This window comes from Lutra lutra, chromosome 17 (genome assembly GCF_902655055.1).
Source record: "Lutra lutra chromosome 17, mLutLut1.2, whole genome shotgun sequence".
In the NCBI taxonomy this organism is placed as follows: Eukaryota; Metazoa; Chordata; class Mammalia; order Carnivora; family Mustelidae; genus Lutra; species Lutra lutra.
Genome location: NC_062294.1, coordinates 43,344,112 through 43,368,116, shown reverse-complemented (window position 1 = coordinate 43,368,116; position 24,005 = coordinate 43,344,112). Strand labels below are relative to the sequence as shown.

The 24,005-nt window shown below is 48.8% G+C and overlaps 1 protein-coding gene and 1 long non-coding RNA gene across 5 annotated transcripts in view; one reads left to right on the top strand and one right to left on the bottom strand.

The window, feature by feature from the left end:
- Window positions 1–6,062: 6,062 nt before the first annotated feature.
- Window positions 6,063–16,304, bottom strand: HAUS5 (HAUS augmin like complex subunit 5). The gene is made up of 19 exons (XM_047709449.1): window positions 16,147–16,304; window positions 15,330–15,392; window positions 15,206–15,238; window positions 15,054–15,078; window positions 14,332–14,437; window positions 14,095–14,254; window positions 12,722–12,791; window positions 12,550–12,632; window positions 11,975–12,032; window positions 11,710–11,834; window positions 11,443–11,506; window positions 11,202–11,332; window positions 10,814–10,976; window positions 10,517–10,597; window positions 10,270–10,415; window positions 9,897–10,008; window positions 9,687–9,819; window positions 7,397–7,529; window positions 6,063–7,219 (listed from the first exon to the last, which is right to left on the bottom strand). The coding sequence occupies exons 1-19, from the start codon at window positions 16,242–16,244 to the stop codon at window positions 7,102–7,104; spliced, it is 1,902 nt and encodes a 633-aa protein (XP_047565405.1). The 5' UTR covers window positions 16,245–16,304; the 3' UTR covers window positions 6,063–7,101.
- The window catches only part of LOC125088469 (uncharacterized), a 54,424-nt gene continuing 46,716 nt past the window's right edge, over window positions 16,298–24,005 (top strand). For 3 of the 4 annotated variants that reach the window (XR_007123703.1, XR_007123705.1, XR_007123706.1), the window contains exons 1-3: window positions 16,298–16,440; window positions 16,684–16,821; window positions 21,604–21,703. This is a non-coding gene — a long non-coding RNA (uncharacterized LOC125088469). The remainder of the gene's footprint in view (window positions 16,441–16,683; window positions 16,822–21,603; window positions 21,704–24,005) is intronic. The other variant, XR_007123704.1, reaches the window with a different exon arrangement.

The following is a 24,005-nucleotide window of genomic DNA, read 5'->3' as shown; positions in this document are numbered from 1 at the left end:
ATGACGTATCAGCGAAAGCGACGGGCGCTGGTCCATGACATCAGACGAAGAGAGGCCAATGAGAATCTAGTCACACCTGGAGGGCCCGCCCCAAGGAGGAAAATAAACCAATCAGAGTGCTGGAAAAAGGAACCAATGAAGAGCCTGGGTCTAAGTAAGTGCAACTAAGTGAGGCGGCCACGCCTTCATTGGAGGAACAAGGGCTAATGAGAGCGCTGTAAAGTGCTTGGCCCCGTCCCTAACGAGGAAACCCGACCTTTGAGAGCTCAGAAAAGTTTGGAGGCTCCGCCTGTGCCACTGAGGCTCCTTCCGGATGTTTTAAAACACAGAGGTCCGCATCAACGCAGGGCTGGGCGAGGCTATAGAGTGCTGAGTGCCGTGGCCTTTTAGTCGGTAGAGACACACTACTGGACAGTTACTTCCAGAAAGACCAGGGACAGGGGCGCCTGAACCAGGCTTTCTGGGGAAGGTGACGTCTGAAGAGTTGCTACATGAAAATGGAGATGTTCTGGGTGGGAGAATAGTTCCTGTAAAGGCCGAGAGAGTAGTAAAATGCGTCAACCCAGAAAGTCGCGTGTGTGTAGATTTGGTCTCTCTGTCCTTTCTTGGGACACAGCTGACTGATCCTTTTTTTTTTTTTTTTTTTTTCTGTAGTCCTTAATGTGTTTCATAACGAATATTTATTTATTTATTTTAAGATTTTATTTTTTTGACAGAGAGATCACAAGTAGGCGGGGGGTGGGGTGGGGGAGGAAGCAGACTTCCTGCTGAGAAGAGAGCCCGATGGGGGGGCTCTATCCCAGGACCCTGAGACCATGACCCGAGCTGAAGGCAGAGGTTTAACCCACTGAGCCACCCAGGTGCCCCACGAATATTTATTTTTAAAAAGGTTTTATTTGACAGCTAGAGATCACAAGTAGGCAGAGAGGCAGGCAGAGAGGGGGAAGCAGGCTCCCCGCTGAGCAGAGAGCCCGTTGCTAGGCCCCATCCCAGGACCCAGAGATCATGACCTGAGCAGAAGGCAGAGGTCTAACCCATTGAGCCACCCAGGCGCCCCTCATTACGAATATTTAAAACACACAACACTAGGAGTGCCTGGGTTGCTCAGTCGGCTAAGCGTCTGCCTTGGGCTCTGGTCATGATCTGGGCTTCCTGCTTAGCTGGAAGCCTACTTCTCCCTCTTCCTCTGCTCTTTCCCCCTGCTTGTGCTCACTCGCTCTCTCTCAAGTAAATAAATATTTTAAAAAAAACCACTGGCTTTTGTTTGCTTCTGTGCTACAGATGCGATAAAAAGAATAGGACGCCTTTAAAAAAAATACATTACTAACTAGAATCCGTACTTTGTATTCATATTTTCTTGGTGTTTAATCTTTTACGTTTGAGCATTCCATCCAGAATACATTGCATTTAGTTGCCTTGCTTCTTTAGGCTCTTCTTGCCAGTGACAATTTCTTACACTTACCTTGCTTTTCATGAGTTTGATAGTTTTCAGGAGTACTGGTCAGGTATTTTTTTTTTTTTTAAGATTTTATTTATTTATTTGACAGAGAGAAATCACAAGTAGGCAGAGAGAGAGGAGGAAGCAGGCCCCCCGCTGAGCAGAAAGCCCGACGTGGGGCATGAACCCAGGACCTGGGATCATGACCTGAGCCGAAGGCAGCGGCTTAACCCACTGAGCCACCCAGGCACCCCTGGTCAGGTATTTTGTAGAACGTTCTTCATTTGGGATCTGATGTGTTTCTCATCATTAGAGTGGGGTTATGTGGGGTCTTTTGGGGGGATGGGGGTTGGGGGAAGACCTCAGAGGTAAAGCGCAATTCTCATCATGTCATATCAAGGGCACACATACTATCAACATGACTTAACTGTTGGTGTTTTAACTTTGATCTCTTGGCTGAGGTAGCGTTTGTCAGGTTTCTCCACTATAAAGTTACTTTTCTTCTTACTCCCTTTCCATGCTCTTTGGAAGGAAGTCACTATGCACAGCCCACATTTAAGGGGTGGAGAGTTAAATTCTACCTTCTAAGAATGGAATATTTAGATTAATTACACGCAATTCTTCTGCACAGAGGATGTCTGTTCTTTTATTACATCATTTTTTATCAGTATGGACTCATGGATATTTTATACTCTGGGTTATAATTCAACACTACTTTGTTTTGTTGCTGAAATTGTTTCAGCATCTAAAATTTGATTCTTTTTTAGTCTATACATTTCCCTCCCCCTGCCTTTTTGTCCCCCTCACCCCCCCCCTTTTTTTTTTGCTTTCTATTTGTTGAAGAAACTGGACCAGTTGTCCTATAGGATATCTCATATTTTGGATTTGACTGATTATAGTTTCATTTGTTCCTCACTGCCCCCCCTTTCTTATATATTGTATTGACAGCTAAAAGCTTGATTAGATTTAGAGTTTATTTGGTGAGAGAGTATGTCTTCCATAGTGCTATTATAATATACCACCGTATCTTACTGTATTCTATCAGGAGCACATGATGTCTAGTTGTCTTCCTTTGGTCCCCTAAGACTGATCAGCAATGTCATCCTGTTCCATCTTAAGATGCCCAATCTTTCCACTACTAGCTTTAGCAGCCCTTGATCATCATTACCTGCATCTACTACTTTTTTTGATAAATGGAAAATAGTGGTTATCAAATTTTATCATTCTTTCTCTAATGAGCAGTTATTCTTTCATAAATAACTTCCCCCTTATCAGGAGTTTGGTTACTTGTTCACATACGGGGGAGACATGTTTGATTCTTTCCCTATTTTATGAAAACAAAACAAAACAAAATGACCTGGTTCCTAGCACCCTTCAAAAGTGACCAGTGAGGGGGTGCCTGGGTGGCTCAGTGGGTTAAGCCTCTGCCTTTGGCTTGGGTCATGATCCCAGGGTTCTGGGATTGAGCCCTGCATTGGGCTCTCTGCTCAGCAGGGAGCCTGCTTCCCCCTGACCACCCCCCCCACCTGCTTCTCTGCCTACTTGTGATCTCTCTCTCTCTGTCAAATAAATAAATAAAATCTTTAAAAAAATGTCTCTACTAGAAACATTTAAAAAAGTGACCAGCGAGGTACAGTGTGCATGAATACTAATATGAACTTACATTTTCTAACATATTTGATGTGCTTCAAATCACTGCAGTCACTCTAATTGCTACTCAGAATGTCCCATCTTTGGCCAGTGGCAGTCTCTTCAGACCGACTCCTGAGTCCTGACTCAACCTCATTGGTCTTAGAAGACTTCCCTGCTTTTTGACACAAGATGCCTCAAACTCATTTGTCAATTTCCTGTCCCAGACCTGGAATCCCCTGTCTCCCCAAAGATCCTTGGTTTTATCTAGTCAAAAATGGCATTTAGAGACCATAGTCTGGGACTAGGGTTGCTCACTGTTACTGGCTTGTCATAATTAGACTTTTTCCGTGGACTTAGAGAGGGAAATACGTTTTCTAGAAAGAGAAAAACCCATGAATTCATTCTTCCCAAGTCAAATGAAAGATTACAGGGTGTTTACTCCTTTGATTTTATTTCTTTTCATTTATATTTAAAAAAAAAACCCTTGGTCCTCAGCAGGGCACCTGGATGGCTCAGTCAGTTAAACACCCAACTCTTGATCTCAGCTCAGGTCTTAATCTCAGGGTCATGAGTTGAAGCCTCTCATTGTGCTCCACGCTGGGGATGGAGCCTACTTAAAAAAAAAAAAAAAAAATCTTGTTTCCCAGTAGCATTAGCACAAATACTTATTTGCTTTAGTCAAATATATAATTTCAAAATATATAATGTAGGGTCTCAAAAATGTAAACTATGTATTTTTATAAAAATTAAAACCAGTGTTATTACGGACTGTAAGACTAATAAATGCAGTTTAAGATTGTATTGCTGTTCTTTTTCCCTTAGGATACCTGTACCACTGGAGGCATCGAGTAAAAGTACTATTTTACTTTATTTTCAAAGATTTTATTTGTTTATTTGGCAGAGAGAGAGAGAGAGAGAAGCAGAAGTAGAGGGAAAGGCAGACTTCCCACTCATCAGGGAACCCACTGTGGGACTTGATCCCATAATCTCGGGATCATGACCTGAGCCAAAGGCAGACGCTTAGCCAATTGCACCACTCAGGTGCCCCCAAAATACTATTTTAACCTAACCTGGAATAATTCTCATCTGAATCAATTGTGCTACCAACATGATATAGTTAGGTTCATTTGTTTGTTTGTTTTCAGCTTTTAGGGATTACTTTCTCACTTTTTTAAATTATCAAAAATTAGATGTTTCCACAGTGCAAAGTATGAAACAGTGTACATTCATAGATGTTTGGCTTCATTTCTGTCCCTTTTACCTTATTCTCTTCTCAACTATCTCAAAGTTGCAGACATTATCCTTAATACCTCAACGCGCATCCTCTAAGAATAGTCTCCCACCCAAACACAATGCCATTATTTCAATAAAGACATTTAACGAAGACACAGTAATATTCTCCAACATACAAGTTTCCCATTCCCAATTTTCAAATATCCTGTTGTCCCCTAAGTGTACTTTCACTTAAAAAAATTCCATGGTTCGGGGCGCCTGGGTGGCTCAGTGGGTTAAGCCGCTGCCTTCGGCTCAGGTCATGATCTCAGAGTCCTGGGATCGAGCCCCGAATCGGGCTCTCTGCTCAGCAGGGAGCCTGCTTCCTCCTCTCACTCTGCCTGCTTGTGATCTCTCTGTCAAATAAATAAATAAAATCTTTAAAAAAAAAATTCCATGGTTGGATCAAGACCCACCTTGCATGTGGTCGTCCCCACCCGAGCCCCAATGACTTTCTGAAGATAGTCGTTTTGTACAAGGTCCCCCAACTTGTCTTGCAGTCTCATAGGTGGAAAATGTATCAAAGTAGGGTTTTTAGTATATGTGTTGCTGAAGCAAGCACTCAAAGTAGGGTTTTAATTTGCTTTTCTCTTGTTATATTGAATTTGAGGATATTTTCTGAGAATTGTCCATTCACTTTGCCAACTTTTCTATGGACTTGGAATTTTTTTTTCCATTTTGATATACACATGTGTGCACACACACACACACACATATCCCTTTATGGTATAAACTGCAAATCCCTCCCCCTCCCATTTATCAATTTTTACTTTGTTATTATTATTTTTTTGCCATGCAAAAGTTCTTAAAATTAATTAATTACTTGATTGATTAAGAGTGTGTGCAAACATGGGGAGGGGCAGAGGGAGAAGGAGAAAGAGAATCCCAAACAGACTGTGCTGAGCAGGAGTCCAATGCAGGGCTTGATCCTATGACCCTGAGGTCAGGACCCAAGTGGAAACCAAGAGTCGGCCGCTCAAATGACTGGGCCACCCAGGTACCCTGCAAAAGTTTGTTTTTATGTTTTCATTAATAATTCCCCTACTGCATCTGGAGTTTGAATCATATTTAGGAAAGTTTGCCCAACTTCTGGTTTATAGAGAACTTCACTTTCATGGAGCTCCCATTCTGTCTGGAGGACAACAAAGGATAAATAAAGTAGAACACAAAATATGTTAGAAGATGTACTATGGAGGGGTGCCTGGGTGGCTCAGTGGGTTAAAGCCTCTGCCTTTGGCTCAGGTCATGATCCCAGGGTCCTGGGATCAAGCCCCACATGCGGGGGGGGGGGGGTCTCTGCTCAGCAGGGAGCCTGCTTCCCCCCGCCACCGCTTGCCTCTCTGCCTACTTGTGATCTCTCTCTGTAAAATAAATAAATAAAATCTTAAAAAAAAAAAAAAGATGTACTATGGAGAAAAATTAAGCAGGGAGCGGGGACAAGGACCCCCATGATCAGTCTTGGTTAGGAGCCAGGATGAAGAGAGGAGGGGAACACTATGGTGGCACATAGGATAGGAAATATACCAAAGACATAAAGATGTCAAATCTCCCTCATTTGTAAACGTATTGCAACCCCAGTAAAACTCCCATCTGTGTTCGTATTTGTTCTGGAACCAGGCAGGTTGGGTATAAAGTTCGTTTCGTTTGGGAGAAAAAATGAGCAAGAAGAGACAGGGAAGCCTTGAGAAATTAGAGCAAGACAACAACCAGCCATTTCATATCCTAAAACATGATAAAACCTTTATAATTAGAACACAGTGGGGATAGCATGTGATAATCACAGACAACAGACTTGGAGAGAATCCAGATACAGTTTGATTACTCACAGACATTTAGCATACGAAGAGGTGGCATCTCAAATCACCTGAAATCTTATTTTATATAGGTGGGTAAAGTTTTACCTTATAAGTTGAAGAATAATTCATGGTGAAATGCACAGACTTAAAAGAGTATAGCTAGATGAGTTCTGACATCTATCCTTACTACCTTCAACATGTAATCCATTTTCAACTCTAGAAAGTTCCCTTGTCTCCTGACCCTTGGTTGATCCCTGCTACCCACCTCTCCTTCAGAGGCAACCACTGATCTGAGAATTTTAAGTGCTATTGGGATATATGTAAAATAAGACAAAACTGGATCCATTTGGATAAATTCCAAATGACTTCAGAGATTTAAATGTAAAAAAGGAAACAATGTAAAAACTAGAAGACAACCTTGAGCTCAGGGACATTCCCCCAGCTCTTGCCTCCTTCCGGCCCCCCCACAGGCCCTCCTCAGATGCCCTCTAATCACCTTCACAGAGTGTGTGCAGTCTTCTAGCTAAAGTCACACCTCCTACTGCCTGCTTTCTTTTTCTCCAGAGCTGTTACCTTCCAACATGCTATGTGTTTGCTCACTTAACTTGTCAAGGGTCTGCTTTCCTGTGCTGAACAACTTCCTGGGCTGGGACTTGGGTGCACTTTGTTCAGTGCCGGATCTTCAGTGTTTACAGCAGGTGCTCAATGACTTTTCGTTCAATGACTTTTCGCTGACGAGGGGAGTTTCAGGGGGACCTAGGGTGGGGTCCAGAGTACCCCATTCTCTTGGCTTTGATGTGATGAAAGGACGAGTCCAAGGCAGTTGAGAGGACCAGAAACACCTGTGAGGGGACAGCAAGTGTGGGTAGAGACAGTGGGCTGACACATCCAGGCGATGCTCTCTTCCAAAGGTCTCATGGAGGCGTGAATATGAAGCTCCTGACTTCTGTTTGAGGCCCCTTTTCATCTGCACAGCTGCTGCAGGGCACTTTGGGCCTGGACCCAGCGCAGCCGCCACTGGGGCAGGGACAGACCCTGGCAGAGCTCCTCGGACAGGGCAGCTTGGCCTGGCTGCTCCCACCTGGGGGAAGGGGATAGCGTCACAGGAAGGCCTGGGCCTCTAGACACTCAGCCTCCCCCCAACACCCTGGTCTGCTTGTTACCAGCCACACATCGCCCCCCACACCCCGCCCAAGTTCTGCCCGTTCCACCTGGCTCAGCACCCTGCCCACCCCCCACCCCCACATGCCCCTCTCACCAGTCCTCCACAACCCCCTGTAGCTTGGGGATTCGCTCCAGCGCTTGTTTCAGCACATTCTCCAGCTGCTTCAGAGCCTGCCCCAGATTGTCTTTCTGTTCCTTTTCCTGGGATGCCCGGATCTGCAGCAGCTCTGTGGGTGAGAAACCCGGGAGGCAGCATTGAGTTCTTGGGCTGTCTGGTGTCTTATGGCCAGTGGGTCACCAAGTCTCCAGTCACCTAGTCAGGACCTCAGCATGTCTCCCAGATCTCTCCCTCCTTCCAGGTCCTCATCTCAGGGGCAAGCCCACCATCGCACAGGATTCATCCTGGGTACCTTCCTCCCTCCTGGACAGACCATCCATCTCCTTGGCCCATCCCTTCCCTTCCTCCACCTTCCCTGCTTGCCCTCCAGCCTCCCTCCTAGGCTCCAGGCCTCAGCCTCCCATTCTGGTCCATTCTTTACATGGCAGCCAGAGTGATCTTTCTAAAGCATAAACCTATCCTCTTCCTCTTCCGCACAGAACCCTTCAAGGCTCCCTAGTACCCCCAAGAACAGAGTCTGAGCTCCTCAGCCTAGTACTTGAGGGTCTGCACTATCTGCCTCTGCTACTACCAAAACCTTGCCTATCCCTCTGGGCCCACTTGAGACACCACGTTTCCTCTTGGAAGCCTTTCCCAGTGTTCTTCACCCCAAGGCTTCCTCCTTAGATTGCTATAGCCTGACATTCCAGCAGTGTTTCCCCCTGGAGATGTGACTGGGTCTAGTCCCTCTTCACAGGTCCAAACCAGGTCCATCTCAGAGCAAGTAGAGATCAGGAGTGCAGTCTGAGCCCCTGGGCCTGGCTCCTGACTCCACTCCATTCTTGCCTGACCTCAGGCCTGACACTTGCCCTTTCTTCAGCCCCTCCTGCGGTCAAGTGTAATAGTGAGGCAGGGGGCAGACTGGGGCATGCTGGAGTGGGACCTATAAGGCTTGTTGACAAGTTGAAGGTCGGGAGGGGGGCGGTTAGGGAGCCGGGAGGAATTAAGCATGACTCCTGAGTGGCTGGCCTCAGTAAGGAGAGTGGGGTAATTTGCTGAGGGAGGGAAACAAGGCAGAAGAAAAACAAAACTGCTTTTCAGAACAGAGAGAACTATGTTCTGCCACAGACATGCTAAAGCCCAAGAAGCCCACCAGGTGGGATGATTCTGTGCCATAACATGGGCTGTTCCCGCACTCCCTGCTCATCGGAGAGGGGAAGTCCTTTCTGAAGGCCTGGAAATTGGTCTTTTCCTGCTTTGCTGATGGCACCCCAAGTTGTTTCTTATCAATATACCTCTCCTATTTACCCTTTGATTCTGTGCTCTTTGCTTCTACCACTGGGATCCCTGGGGACGGGCAGCTCTGGCCTCTCTCCCCATTGAGCTCTCGGGGCCAGCAGCTGGCAAGTACCTAGCAAGTGCTTCCTGAGGGAATCTAGCAAGGAACAACTTTCCTGAGTTTGTTTCTTCATCTGTAAATTGGGTCTTAATAATCCCTACCTTTGGGGGCACCTGGGTGGCTCAGCCAGTTAAGCATTTGGCTCTTGATTTTGGTTCAGCACCTGATCTCAGGGTTGAGAGACTGAGCCCCATGTTGGCTTCTGTGCTGAGCATGGAGCTTGCTTAAGATTCTCTCTCCCCACCTCCCCCTCCCCGCTCCTCTCTCTCAACAACAACAACAATCATCCTACCCTCACCATAAGGACTGAAAGAGACTGCACATGCGCAGACAAAATGATTGTAATTGTACTAGAGGCACATAGTGCTTACTGAATGCCATGCATTGTTCAGTGCCCTGTTTGGGTAACTGGACTGAGTCTTCCCAGCAACTCTGCAAGGTACTATGATTATGCTTACTCCACTGAGGAGAAAATGGAGGCACTGGTAGATCACATAGCAGGGAAGAGGTAGGGCTGAGAAGAGTTTAACTCCAAAGCCCAACTTTTAACGACTCTCATATCCTACTGGATGGTGATACGTGAGTACTTGGCAATTTGATGGGTAGGATCACCTGGTTAGGAGTACAGACACATGTCAGGCTGCCTGGATTTAAATCCTAGCTCTGCTACCTGGGCAGCCAGCAAGGCTTAGTTCTTGCCTCTGCAAAAGGGGCAAACAGCAGCGCTCACCCCATGGGGCTGCTGTGCAGATGAAACCAGTGAACACACTGAAAGCACTCAGCACACAGTAGGCCCTGTGTCAGCAATGGCTGTTTGGGATTTGTTCTGGAGGCTGATGGTCCCGGGACTGGGCAGGATGCCCGTTGTGAAGGCAGGGCAGGGCTTACCCTGGGTGGATGGTCCTGGTGGCAGGCTGGTCTTCACGTGCAGCAGATCCCAGCACCGGAGGCTCTGCTGGTCCTGGAGGAAAAGAAGGTCCTGGCGAAGAGAGGCAGCCTTTGGGAGGAGCAGTTCTGGAGCCTGGAGGGAGGGGGAAGGACAGTCACTTTGGGCGGGAGAAGGGGTGGGAAGACAGGTCCTAGGGGACAGGCACTCACCTTCCCTGCAGGTAGCCCCAGTGTGTGGCTCAGCACTATGAGGCTAGAGCCCCTCGGGGATGCAGGATGCAGCTGGTGGATGGATGGCAGGACTGTGGGCAGTGGCTGTAATCTGGAGGGGGAAAGTCCAGGTTGGGTGGGCTACTTGGAGGGAGGCTAGGATTCCAGAGGTTCTGGGGGCTGAGAGCTGGCTTCAGGAGGCCCAGAAACTTGGAGATGGGTCTAGGGACCAAGATTCCAGAGTAGGACTGAGACCTGAGGGTGAGGTCTAACAGCTTGGGAACAATGGAGGCCCAGGATTATTTTTTTGTCGTGGAATCAGGGAGTGATAGTCACCCACAGAAGGAGCTTAAGGGGGTGGCTCCAGTCTTACCCTCCAGGGCTGTGCCGAAGCAGGGGACCCAGCAGAAGGTGGGGAAGATGCCGGGCTTCCTCCTCCAGACAGCGAAGCAGCTCCTGGCTCTGTGGTGCCACCACTTCAGATGTAGGGACCACTTTTCGCTGAACCAGAGCCAGCACCTGTGGGGAATGAAAGGGATGCGAGGGGCAGCCTGGAGCCCCCTGGCACCATCTCTAGGAGCCCCAGCCCTACCTAGACCTTGCCCCAACTCCAATCTCACCTCTGCAGGGCTCCGGCACAGGCGCGTCTTGCTGGCTGAGTTGCCCTTGATGAGCAGGCGGACCTGTTCCTGTGTCTCCTCCTGGGCAACCATGAGGCCACCAAGATGGGCGGCTTTTACTTCCCACCTCCCAGCCTCTACCCCTGCCCTCCCCTTTGCACAGGTCCTGCTGCCTCCTAGGAGACTGACCCTGGGTCTCTCCACACCATTGGAGGCCCAGTTTTGGATCCCAAGGCTCCCAGCCTCTCTCTGGCCCTCCATCAGGCACTGCCACATTCCCCAGGGCCGGCCTCTCACCACCAGCCGGCGCCAGTGCAGGATCCGCTGCTGTTTGGCCTGTAGCTCCTGCAGCAGAAGCTGCCGCCGCCCAGCCACCTCCTCCAGCTCCTGGCTCTGGGCACGCAGGGCCTTGAGCTCTGCCCACAGGCCACAGCCACGGAGCCCCAGCATGAAGGCCTGCCTGGGGCACAGCAGAAAAGAGCCAGGGAAAGAAAGATGACGAAGACTCCCAGTGGAGGAGGCAGATGGGATCTGTAAGGACGCAAAAGGAGCCACAAACACAGGGAGACAAACCAGGAGAGCAGGGAGGCAGAACTGGGAGCCATAGGAGCAGAAGAAGTCTAGTATTCTGAGACCTCTGGGAAAGAGATGCCCTAGAGGTCTCTGCTGAGAGAGCCCCCCTCACCTCTCACTGGATCCTGGGGCACATCTCTCCACCTCCTCCATTAGGCCTTGGAGGTGCTGGGTCAGGGTTTGACGCTCCTTCAGAAGGGGGCCCCGCTGGGCAACCAGTGCACCCACGGCCCGCCAGCCCTCCTGGGGTAAGAGTACAAAGTCGGGGTGGGCATGATCCCTGGTGGGGAGGGGATCAAGTGGGCCTTGGCATGGGAAGGGGTGGAGTCCTGGGAAGGATGCCTGGGGGTCACCTGGATGAGATGCTCCATGGATGGCAGGGCCTGGCTGGAGTGTGACTGGTCTGGTGCCTGGGACCTGGGGGTGGGGTAAAACTGCTGAGGGAGGAGTCCCCGCCTTGCCAGGGCTCTTGGGGGTGGCCAATGTCAGCCCACCTGCCAGACTGATCACTGAGTTTCAGGTTCACCCCCATCAGCAGGTGACCGTGCTTGGTCTGGAGTTTGTTCCAGCTTACCCATTCGCCCGCCCTGCCCGGCCCTTAGGAGCACGGCACTCCACACCTGTCCATCTCTGTATCTCGGAGCCCATCTGGACTGCACAAGGACCGAATCTCTGCCTCCCGCTCTGCAGCCAAGTGCTCCAAGGAGGCCAGGACATGGCCCGGAGGATGGTTTGTCAGTAGTGTCTAGTGGGGGAAAGGGGAAAGTAGGGCTAGATGGGGGCGGGGCTATGCGCTGGGATCCATGGTGATGAGGTAGGGATCAAGAGTTGGGTCCTCGAACCCTGAGGTTTGCTCATGGGGCAGAAGGTGAGGCCCCCCCTTACCTCCACAGAGCTAAGCCACTGCTGGTAGGAAGCTCCAAAGTAGTCATCTAGAGGGGTGCTATGGGGTTGGGGAAGGGTACAGAGAATATTACAAGACACATCAACTCTCCCTCTACTGATCACCACTACCCTGTAAGGTGGGGGCTATCACTGTCCCCGTTTTAAGGATGAGGAAACCAAGTCCTTCTATGCCTGCTAGACTTGGGTTCACCAACTAGCTGCTCTTAGGGCCTTTCACATGTGCTATTTGTCTAGAATATTGTCTTAACCTTTCATCCTGCCTAAGCCTCCTCACCAGAGAACCTGTCCTCCCTGACTCTTTAAGTGAGGAAGGTGTCTTCTCTGGGGACCTGGAGTCTCTCAGGCTTCCCCACCCCCAACAGTCCTAATCACCCATGTTGCCACCATCTGTGATGTATTTGTCTCTTTTTGGTCTCAGCCTGAGAGCCCTGTCAGGCCAAGACCTGGGGCTGACACAGTCCAGAGGCTGAGTGTCTGAGGAATGAACAGATGAGTAACTCCCCCCTCAAAGCCCAGATTCTTATCAGAGTCTGTGGAGCCTGAATGACACTCACGGGACACTGCCTCCCTTGGCCCGAGGAATTAGGAGTTTCTGCAAGAACTGGGTCCGGAGGGTGCAGGCCGTTCGGACATCACCCTGGGAAGAAGAGGATGGGACATGAGGGCAACCCAGGGGTCCACCTGACCTGACTCCCCACTCATTTCCCCATGGCCTAGGACTCTTACCAGGACCACAGGTTCAAGGCCGAGGGCTGCTGATGTCAAGGGTCCAAAGGTTATATCTACTTTGGCCTTCCTGGAGAGAAAAGTAGAGTTGGGGTAGGAGTCACTGGGAAAAAGGAGCTAGAACGGATGTGTCTCTTTCTGCTATTAGGCTAGTCACTGAGCCTGGATCTCAGGGTCCACCTCTAAAATCAGGCCACTGACACTTCCTGGCTGTATTAGCTTCCTCACTGGCCTCTGCTCTTGCCCTCTGCAGTTTATTTTCCACCTAGTAGTCAATGATCCCGTTAAAACTTCAGACAAATCAGGTCACCTTGCTACCCAAAACCCTCGAAAAAAAATGTAACGTTTCCCCATCACATTCAAAATAGTAATAATGGGGGCGCCTGGGTGGCTCAGTGGGTTAAGCCGCTGCCTTCGGCTCAGGTCATGATCTCAGGGTCCTGGGATCGAGCCCCGCATCGGGCTCTCTGCTCAGCAGGGAGCCTGCTTCCTCCTCTCTCTCTGCCTGCCTCTCTGCCTGCTTATGATCTCTGTCTGTCAAATAAATAAATAAAATCTTTAAAAAAAATAAAAACAAAAAAACAAAATAGTAATAATGGGTATTAGAAACTCTTCTAAGCACTCTGCATCATTTAACTCACCTATAAAGTAGGTTTAAATTAATCCCCAATCCATAGAGCTTACAAACTGAGGCACAAAAAAGCTAAGTAGTTTGCCCAAGGTCACAGAGCTGTAAGTGGACAGGCTAAGGCATGAACCCAGCCTCCGAGTAAAATTCTGACCCCTGTGGCACTGTGTCCACCTCTCTGACCTCACCTTCTTGTGCCCTCCATTTTGCCTGTGTAACTGAAGATGAACTGGCTTCCTGGCGGTTTTTCCCAAACTCAGCACCTCTGCCCTTCCTGTCCCTCTCCCTGGAGATTCCTTCCACAACTCAGTGCTACCTCCTCAGAGAGGGCTTCTCTGGCCATCCTCACTGGAGTATCATCTCCCTCGCCTTTACTATCACACCACCTTTTTTTTTTTTTTATCACAGCACTTATCTCTCCTTGCAGTTATAGAGTTTGCTTCCTAGTTTATCTTCTGGCTCCTTTGCATCAGAGTAGAAGCTCCAGGAGGCAGGTATTTGTCCCTTATTTAATGTTCTTTCCCTAGAACATTCTTTAGATATATGGTTGGGACCATTCTAAGTACTGGAAATATAAGTGGCTGAGATGAGAAAACTTTCTGACTTCACAGGCTTTAAATCCTAAGGACTGGAGCTCAGAATTCTGGAACCCAAGAAGGGGTCAGGGTAGAGCAATGAGGTCTCTATGGAAAATGTCTGCCTGCCCCGCCTGGTGAAGGCTGGTCCCTGAGCACCTGAGGCCCACCTCTCTATGTCCTGTAGACGCCTCAGCTGATTCTGCAGCCGCTGCACGGGATCCTGCAGTCCACGCTGCTGCCTTCTCATGGCCCCAGCTTGGGCCTGGAGGAGGAGAGCACGACGCTGGGTGTCTTGAATGTTCTGCAGGGCTTGCTCCAGGGCCATGTCTGTAGGAGAAACGTGTGGCTATCAGCAGTTCCCCCACCTCCACTCTGTTGCTCATCTTCCCAGCCCCATAGGTCACCCTGAGCTTCGGTCTCTTGCTCCATCAGCTCCAGGCTCTGGTCTAATTCCTGGATCTCTGCCCGCAGGTGAGCAACAGTGGCTTCCAGCTCCAGCTTCCGATGGGCCTGGTGGGATCAGGTACAGAGTCAGATGCATGGCCTGGCTGGGGCTTGGCCTGGACTGACTGCTATTTGGGGAGCACTGGTCTCCTTGCCTGCACAGGGTGGTAGCAGAGGGTTTATTGTGAGGAATTTCTGTGTCTGATTCTCTGGGCCTAGAAGAACATTAGGGTACTATCTGGCCTCCTCCTTTCTCCTGAGATTGCCCCCCTTATCGTCCTAACCCGTGTCCTGTCTCTGCACTGATGACACTACATCTCTGCCCCAGTTCTTACCTCCCCAATGAGCACCACATCTAGGGGCCCCAAGGTCTTCTGGAAACCTCCCCCTAGATGGCACTGGGGCCCCTTGCACACAATAGGTCCCACACTGGCCTCAGTATATCTCTGAAACCAGTCCTTTCTCCCATCTCCTCTCATCAGCTTGGATGCCTCATATCCATGTCCCCTCAACATCCAGCTCATGCCTGCCTCCCTTGGACTGTTAAGTCCTGTGAGTGTGGGGATCAGAGCTGTCTTGTGACTCAGTAGTCCCCAGCATCCCATAGCACAAGGCTGGGCCTAGAGCAGAAATCTACAAGTCCTCTTTTTGGATAAAAGATCTTATAACACATGCTTCTCACCTCTGGACTGTCCTGGTGGCCATACCTGAGGAAATGAGGCCAGAGTTAGGGGATGACAGGGACTTCCAGGGGAGACAAGTGGTGTGAGGCTGTGGGTGAAAATACAGCTGGATGGGACTAGGGTTAACAGGAGGGAATATAGAACCATTTACCAGAGTAGGTTTCCCCGGATCTTCTTGACACTCCTACAGTGGAGAGGCAGAAGGAAGAGGTGTTACTGTGGGGCTTGCCTGTGTCCCCTCCCCGTCACAGCCTCCCTCATGTGGCCAGGCTCACCTCTGGCTGTGCACATGCCGCAAGACATAGGCCCAGATGTCGGCCCCTTGGCCCAGACACAGTCTGCGGGGAAAGTGTGTAAAGGTACACCTCCGGCATCACACAGGGTGGCTCACCGTTATTCCCAGGCTGGTCACGGTGGGTAAAGTTTTTACTAGGGAATTCTCACTTCTGGGGGGAAAGAGAGCCCATACTTTTTGGGGTGAGATAGTCCCTTCTGGGGAGTTCTTGGTCACTGAGTTGAGGGCTTCTCTCTGTGTGTGGGATATTCTCATTCCGTGGTGGGGTGATTCCTTTCTCCTAGGAGAAGAGGGCTGTCTCTAGTCACTCCCAGAGGAGGGGGGTGGGGAATATACTGCCTGGAAGTGCTCTCATTACCAGATGTGGGTCATCACTCCTATAAATTCAATCTCCCGTGGGGTGGTCTTTGGTAACTCCAGTCTCTTCACTGGTTGGGGTGGGTGGGGGTGGTAGGCTGTTGCAGGGACGGTCTCACTCCAAAGATCTTACTTCACACGGGAAGGGGTCTCCATTGAATTTCGGAGGATCCTCACTGGTGCCTCGCTCTCACTCTGGGTGGTCTCATGGGTTGGGGGGGTGGGAGTGTCGGGATCACCGCCAGGGGATCTTCATTCAACCCAGGATCCTCTTCTTGAATATACTACTGGGTGTGCGTGTGTCGGGGCGGGGGCGGGGGCGCCCTTAAGGGTTATTCTCACTGAGGCAGAGGAAGGCGGGTGTTCAGGGAGGGGTGGGGTTCTCATCCCTGGAGTCCACCTCGAGGGTTGGGAGTGCTCATTCTCAGAGCGTCCCTCACCTGCGCAGCGTCGACTCCGGGGCTCGGGCTGCGACGGGCGCTCCCATCTCTTCCGTCGCCCAGCAGCCCAGTTCCCGCGCTTCCTGCATTAACTCCATGACAGCTCCGCTCCCCGGCTTCCCGCACCCTCTTCAAGTGTGGCGCCCACCTCTGACGTCACGAGCGCGCCGGCAGTGACGCCATTGGTGGACTAGGCGGACTAGGCGGACTAGGGTCTCGCTGCACCGCCGCGCCGCGGAGCAGTGCCCAGTCTCTCGCTCCTCCCGGCTGGGTAGCTTCGAGTGAGGAGAAACGGTGAGGCTCGTTCGCTTTCCTCGTCCTCCCGCTCACCACCAAGTGCCCCTTAAGAGGCAAAAGGTTCCAAATGCCTCTCTTGATTCTCTTGACAAAATGAGACTTTCATCCTGGGAGGCCAGGTGCGGAGATGTCAAACTTACTGCTCTTTGATTTCAGAAACAGGTTGTTTCAGGTCTGAGTGAGGAGGGATAGGGGGCCGATAGCACGACCCTGATATCTCCCCGGCATGTATTCTTCCAGGTCTTCCTCGTCTTTACCATTCCATAACATTCATGAGCCGACCCTGCTCCGGGGACACTGCGGTGGATGAGAGAGCCCCAGTCTCCATGCTACGGAGCTCAGGTTCAGTGGGGGACTTAGACGGATCACCATCACCAGGTAGGGATGGTGGAAAATAAACAACAGGAGTGGGTCAATTTGGGACACAGGGAATGTCAGAGGTCTGTGGGCTGCCCCAGAAAGCACTGGATACTGGTAGTGGAGTTCTGGAGAGCCCACTCAGCCTCATTCAGGGCCCTGAGAAATGGCAACATTCAGGGACCTTTCACTGAACATGCTTAGGTCACCACTCTGTCCTCGGTGTCTGGTACAAAGCTTGACTAAGTAGTTACTCAGTAAATGAGGGGAGAGGTGGTGGGGTGAGAATAAAGCTGGGGACAGGATGAGGTATGGGGGTGGAGGGCAATGGTGGACCATATAGGGCTGTGGAGCAGAGAGGAGACAACTGAGTGAGTGGGTCTGGATCTTGATTGGCTGTAAAGGGTGGAGCATCCAGGGTGAGGTCCAGGGCTCTGGGCTCGGGAGCAGACCTTGAAATGCAGATGTGAGAGAAGGGACAACTCTGGGGGAAATGTTGATAACAATGTGGGACCCTGTGGGTGTGAGGAGTCAGAGAGACATCCAAGGGTTGGCTGAGCCTTTGGCCCAGGGAGAAAGGGACCATGGGATTACCATTAAGATAGCAAATTTCAGCGAGAAGCTGAGTCCAGCTTCAAGTGTTTCATAAGGGCTGAGAAGCATAAGAAGGTGCGAGGGGCTGCTGTAATCCAGGTGGCTTTCCTGGAAGAAAGAACAGCTGCTATTCCACAGTGCCTAATTCTCAAAAGGTGCCATTTTGTTCAAACATTGTCACCCTTCTGCCTTTTGTGGGGTGTTTTGCTATTAAAAAACAAAATCAGACAGCACGTCTGCCATTGGTCTATGAGCCTTTCGAGGCTCATAGCACCGGCTGTTACGAGAATGATGAGACAAATCACAGACTGGCAGAAATACTTGCAAAACACATACCTGATGATGGACTTATATCTAAAATATCCAAAGAACTCTTAAAACCCAACCATAAGAAAACAATCTGCTTAAACATGGACAAAAGTTATGAACAGATATCTCACTGAAGATGTACAGATGGCAAATAGGCATGAAAAGTTGCTAACCATAATGTCATTAGGGAATTGCAAATTAAAACAACAATGGGATACTTCTACACACCTATTAGAATGTCTAAAATCCAAAAAAAAAATGACACCAAATGCTGTTGAGGATGCAGAACAACAGGAACTGTCCTTCATTGCTGGTGGGGATACAAAATGATACAGCCATTTTGGAAGACAATCTGAAAAGGCAATAAACTCTCTGACCACAAATTTATGGCATTCTAGGAGAGGCCAAGCTATAGAGACCAGTAAATAGGTCAGTGGTTGCCAAGAGATCATGAGATGGGGGTAGGGATGGAAAGGTGAAACTATTTTGTGTGGTATTGTAATGGTGGATACATGACATTATGCATTTATAAAAAACCATAGAACTGTACAGTACAGAGTGAGCCTTAGTGTAAAATATGGACTCTAGTTAGTAATAACATTTCACTGTTGGTCATCAATTGTAACAAAGATACCATACTCCTGCAAGATGGTAATAATAGGGGAAAATGGGTGTGGAGGGACAGGAAGTATATGAGAATTTCCTTGACTTTTTGTGTAACTTTCTGTAAGCATAAAGCTGCTCATGAAAAATAAAATCTATTAAAAAAAGAATTGGTTGAGGGCCCCTGGGTGGCTCAGTGGGTTAAAGCCTCTGCCTTCGGTTCAGGTCATGATCCCAGGGTCCCGGGATCGAGCCCTGCATCGGGCTCTCTGCTCATCGGGGAGCCTGCTTCCCCCTCTCTCTCTGCCTGCCTCTCTGCCTACTTGTGATCTCTGTCTGTCAAATAAATAAATAAAATATTTTTCAAAAATTGGTTGAAAGTTGGATATTTTTTAATGAAATATCTACAATCATAATGTAATGACAACTGATCAGATGCACCTTGACTGAAACTATAACATAAAAAGACTCTCAAAGTTTTGGAAGAAAGGCTAAAGCCAAATAAGAGGTACCTGCTACCAGTTTCCCCTCTAACTCTAAAATTTTAAAAAGCCACCCAGAGGTTATGAGACACATGCATTCAAGGTGCTTCTGCTTGAGAGCAGAGCTGCTCATGTTTCCATCTCCCCAGCGACCACTGACGGATCTTCTCTCCACTCCCCTCCAGTCTCTGTGCATGACTTTGTCATGTATCGGCTTGACTAGGCTGAATCAACTGTATCTTAGAATTACCTTCTCCATATGCGTTCGGTTAGGATGGACCAATAGAGATTCTTGGGCAAGATGTGGAGGGCAGAAGTGAAGCAGCTGCCATTTTATAGATCACACAGGTTGTCACTGGCTGGCTGCTGGCTCATCAGGCTTGCGTAGGGAGGGCAGCAGCCAGGCCAGCAACTGTTTCACCTTTTTCTGGATCTTCCTCTCAACTTCTCCAGCTCTGGGCCAGGTGTGTGTTTGGCTCCATGATGAAGGATGCCAGTTTCTCCCATGGATGCTCATACCACCAAAGGCAGAGGCCAGCTTACACCAGCTTGCCTAGCTTCTCCCCACTTTACATCTGTTTTCCCTTCCTAACTACCTACCCTCTGTACTTTGAGTGTCGGCATCCGACACTAAGACCACAATGTTAGGAACTGCTTCATAACCTCAACTGCATAAGGTTAAATCCCAGCTCATCCATCCATCTATCTATCCATCTGTCTATCTGTCTGTCTGTCTGTCTATCTATCTTCGATCTCCGCTAGTGGTTCAGCCTCTCAGATGGAGCCCTGATATACTCCGTAAGCAGAGACTCTTGGTGTCTGTGGACAAGCTTGAGGTGTCTACCTCAAGCTGCTGTTCATGGAGGAAGTTGCAGTGGGTTTCCTGTTCCTCTCCCGCATAAGAAGAGAATGTTTTCTTCTCCATTCCCCAAAAGGCTGACGCAAAAATGTGAGATTGGCATCTTATTCGCAGAAAGAAGAAGTAGAAGTCATATTTGTACCCCTACCATGTTCAGTCTGTTCAATCTACAAATGACAAAATGATTATCATCCCCAAACTGAGACCGTTAGCCTGTATTCTGCTCCTGACCCCTGTTTGACAAGCTTCAAGCTCTCACATTATGCCTGTAATTCGCTGCTTACAAGGTGTTCAAGGATCAGCATCCAGGGGCTTGCTAGAAATGCAGAATCCCTTGCCCCTCCACTCCTGGACTTACTGAATCAAAACATGCATTTTGACCAAATCTGTCAGTGATTTGTATGCATATTGAAGCTTAAGAAGGTACCATCTACATGACTGGGGGGATAAAACCTTTATTAGCATTAATACCCAGAGATGGATTCTTATCACTGGCCTCTTAGATATACAGTTTTTAAAATTTATGATGAATATCTGTCACATTTTAGACCATCCTGCTCTAATTTCCTCATAACATTTGGCCTTTTTATGACCATGTTAACTGAAACATCAACTGGGCCAGCTGAGAGACCCAGAAGGTGAGTCTTAGAAAGTGACGAGCTGGAAAGGTGTGGCAGAAGTCACTAAGGATGCTTCAACACCCAAAGCAACAACTCTGTACCAAGTGTGTCCACATATACTAAGAGTAGGAAATACACACAGGATTGATTTACAGCATCATGAGTTTGGTGGTTTCAGGGATGGAGAGCAGAAAGAAGGAACAGAGAAGGGGGAAGGGTTTAATTTGCATCTACAACATTTTATTCCTAAAAAGAAGAGATCTGGTGCAAGTATAGGAAACTGTTTTCATCTGGGAAATGTAGGTGGCACATGGGGGCCTCCTAGACTTATTTCTGCACAGTCTGTAGATTTGAAACCTTTATCTAAATTAAGAAATTAGGGGTGCCTGGGTGGCTCAGTGGGTTAAAGCCTCTGCCTTCGGTTCAGGTCATGATCCCAGGGTTCTGGGATCGAGCCCTGCATCGGGCTCTCTGCTCAGCAGGGAGCTTGCTTCCCTTCCTCTCTCTCTGCCTGCCTGTCTACTTGTAATCTCTGTCAAATAAATAAATAAAATATTTAAAAAATAAATTAAGAAATTAAACATTTAAAACAGTGGGAGGGGGGTACATTCTAGGTGTCCTGTGGGTGGATGAGAGGAGGAGACAGGCCACGGCAGGGAACCGGGACAGGTGATGACAGAGTTGAGGCTTAGCAGGGGGCTGGTGGGAGAGACGATCGAGTTGAGTGAAGGACGCTTATCCCTCAGTTAAGCCCTTTCCAGAGAGGAAAGCAGTGTTCTCATTGGGACATTACCTGTCAAGTTTCCCTCTCTCCCGCCTCTTGGGATTTTCTTCCTCCTGTGTCCCCTACCTCCATCACCCTTCTTCATTATCTTTTTTTTTTTTTTTTTTTAAAGATTTTATTTATTTATTTGACAGAGAGAGATCACAAGTAGACAGAGAGGCAGGCAGAGAGAGAGAGAGGAGGAAGCAGGCTCCCTGCTGAGCAGAGAGCCCGATGTGGGGCTCGATCCCAGGACTCCGAGATCATGACCTGAGCCGAAGGCAGCGGCTTAACCCACTGAGCCACCCAGGCGCCCCGCATTATCTTTTTTTTTTTAAAGATTTTATTTATTTATTTGAAACAGAGAGAGAGAGAGATCACAAGTATGCAGAGAGGCAAGCATAGAGAGAGAGGAGAAAGCAGGCTCCCCGCTGAGCAGAGAGCCTGATGCGGGCCTTGATCCCAGGACCCTGAGATCATGACCTGAGCCGAAGGCAGAGGCTTAACCCACTGAGCCACCCAGGCGCCCCACCCTTCTTCATTATCTTAAATGGCTACCTCCTCCTCCTTTAGGTCTTACCTCAGATGCGCCCTTCTATTCAAGCCTTCTCTGACCACGCCTCCCACCCCCCACCTCCAGGTTGGTTGGATTAACTTCTCTGGACTCTCAAAGGTAAGCTTCTCTCTGATGAAAAATGCCCTACACCTGGGTGGCTCAGTGTGTTAAGCCTCTGCCTTCGGCTCAGGTCATGGTCTTAGGGTCCTGGAATTGAGCCCCGCATTGGGCTCTCTGCTCCGAGGGGAGCCTGCTTCCTCCTCTCTCTCTCTGCCTGCCTCTCTGCCTCCTTGTGACCTCTCTCTCTGTCAAATAAATAAATAAAATCTTTAAAAAAATGCCCTAAAACCCAAGGTAGTGTTTTTCCTCCCAAACAAAAAATATCTTGGCACATGTGATTTAGAAAGTGTCCTGGTTTATCCTGATTCAGGTGAGGTATGATCCAGAAGCTCAAACACTTGAAGGCAATTATTTTGAGCGAAGACTCTGCAGTCTGACTCAATGGGTTTGAATCCTCATTCCATCACCCAGGCTAAATGATCTAGGGCAAGTTTCTCAATCTCTGCAGCCTCAGTTTCCTCATTTATGAATTAGGCACAATAATAATACCTGTTTTTAGTATTGTTGTGGGGTCTAAATGAGACAATATGCATAAGCTCCTTGAACAATGCCTGCACACAGTTGACACTCAGTGACTGTCATGATGGTGATGATGGTGGTATCACTGGGGACCCAGTGTCTGGCTCCCCTTCCTAGCACTTGGTTCTATTTTGGCTTCTCTTTCATCCTAGCAGTTCCAGGCTCTTCTGCCTGGTGGTAAAATGACTTATCCTCCACCATTTGGAAGGGAGAAAGATGTGGTTTTAGAGGGTAATGTAGAAGAGAGGGGGCTTCCTTTCTTTACCGAAAGCTCCAGAAACCATTTATCCAAGTCTCATTTGCTCAAATGGGGTCACATGTCCTCTCTGAACCAGCCTGTAGCCAGAACATGGCTCCCAAATCTTAGCATGACTGCTATACCGTACCTCCCCAGACTTGTTTCTCTCCCACTTCCCCAGATCACACAAGGACACCTCTGTGATTCCAGGTCCTGAGGCCAAAATTTCCTCTTTCTCTTACACCTACATCATGTATCAGCAATTCCTGTTTACCTGTCAAATTCATCAAGGCGTTTCCCTTCTTCCCCACTCTGCCCTAATATACCATCACTTCCCATCAGGAAAATCACAGCAGTCTCCCTGCTGTCATCTCCTCACCATATTTGGCTCTCCTCCAGGGTCCTAAAGAGCCTATTAACACCTGAGCCACCACATGTCACTTATCTGTTCAATGTCTGTTCATGGCACTTGAAGTAAAGTATGCTCCCTTTGGTCTTGCCTCTGTTACTTCCCTGACTTCATCTCTAACCATTTCCTACCTTATTTCACTTCAGCTATACTAGCCTCCTTACTATAGCTCAGAAATATCAGATGGGCTCCTCCCTCCAGGCCTTTGCACTAGCAGTTCCATCTGCCTGAGACTCTCACTGCAGATATATGTCTGGTTTCCTCTCTTAAGTCCTGTAAGCCTTTGCTCAAAAGTCAGATCCTAATTGGGGCATTGCCTGCCTCCCTATTGAAATTATAGCTCAAAAGTCAGATCCTAACTGGGGCGTTACCTGCCTCCCTATTGAAATTATAGCTCTTTGCCCATCTCCAATACTTCTGATCACCCTTCCCATGCTTTACTTTTTTCTACAGTACTCTTTTTTTTTAAAAAAAAATATCGTATTTATTTATTTGACAGAGAGAGAAATCACAAATAGGCAGAGAGGCAGGCAGAGAGAGAGTGAGAAGCAGGCGCCCCGCCGAGCAGAGAGCCCGACACAGGGCTCGATCCCAGGACCCTGAGATCATGACGTGAGCTGAAGGAGGAGGTTTAACCCACTGAGCTACTAAGGCGCCCCTTCCACAGTACTCTTAATATTTTTCTTACTTAAGTTTATCATCTTTCACATGCCACCAGAATGGCACTGCAGGAGACACACAATAAAACTTTGCTGAATGAAAGAATAAATGAAAGGACAGCTCACAGTCCCATCTGGTGGTGAGCCTGTCTTCTCCATTGGACTGCAGATATCCCGAGGACATGGACGGGATCTGTATTGGTCACTGTTGTGTTACCCAGTGCAGAGCCAGACATGGAGGGGTTTGGAGGTCCTAAAGATAGACTACAAAAGATGTCTACAAAAGATTCCTGTGAGTAGATCTTTGTCAGACGGAAGGTAAAGACATGTTGGATTTTTGGGTGCCTGGGTGGCTCAGTGGGTTAAGCCTCTGCCTTCAGCTCCAGTCATGATCTCAGGGTCTTGGGATCGAGCCCCACATAGGGCTCTCTGCTCAGCGGGGAGCCTGCTTCCCTCTCTCTCTCTCTTTCTATG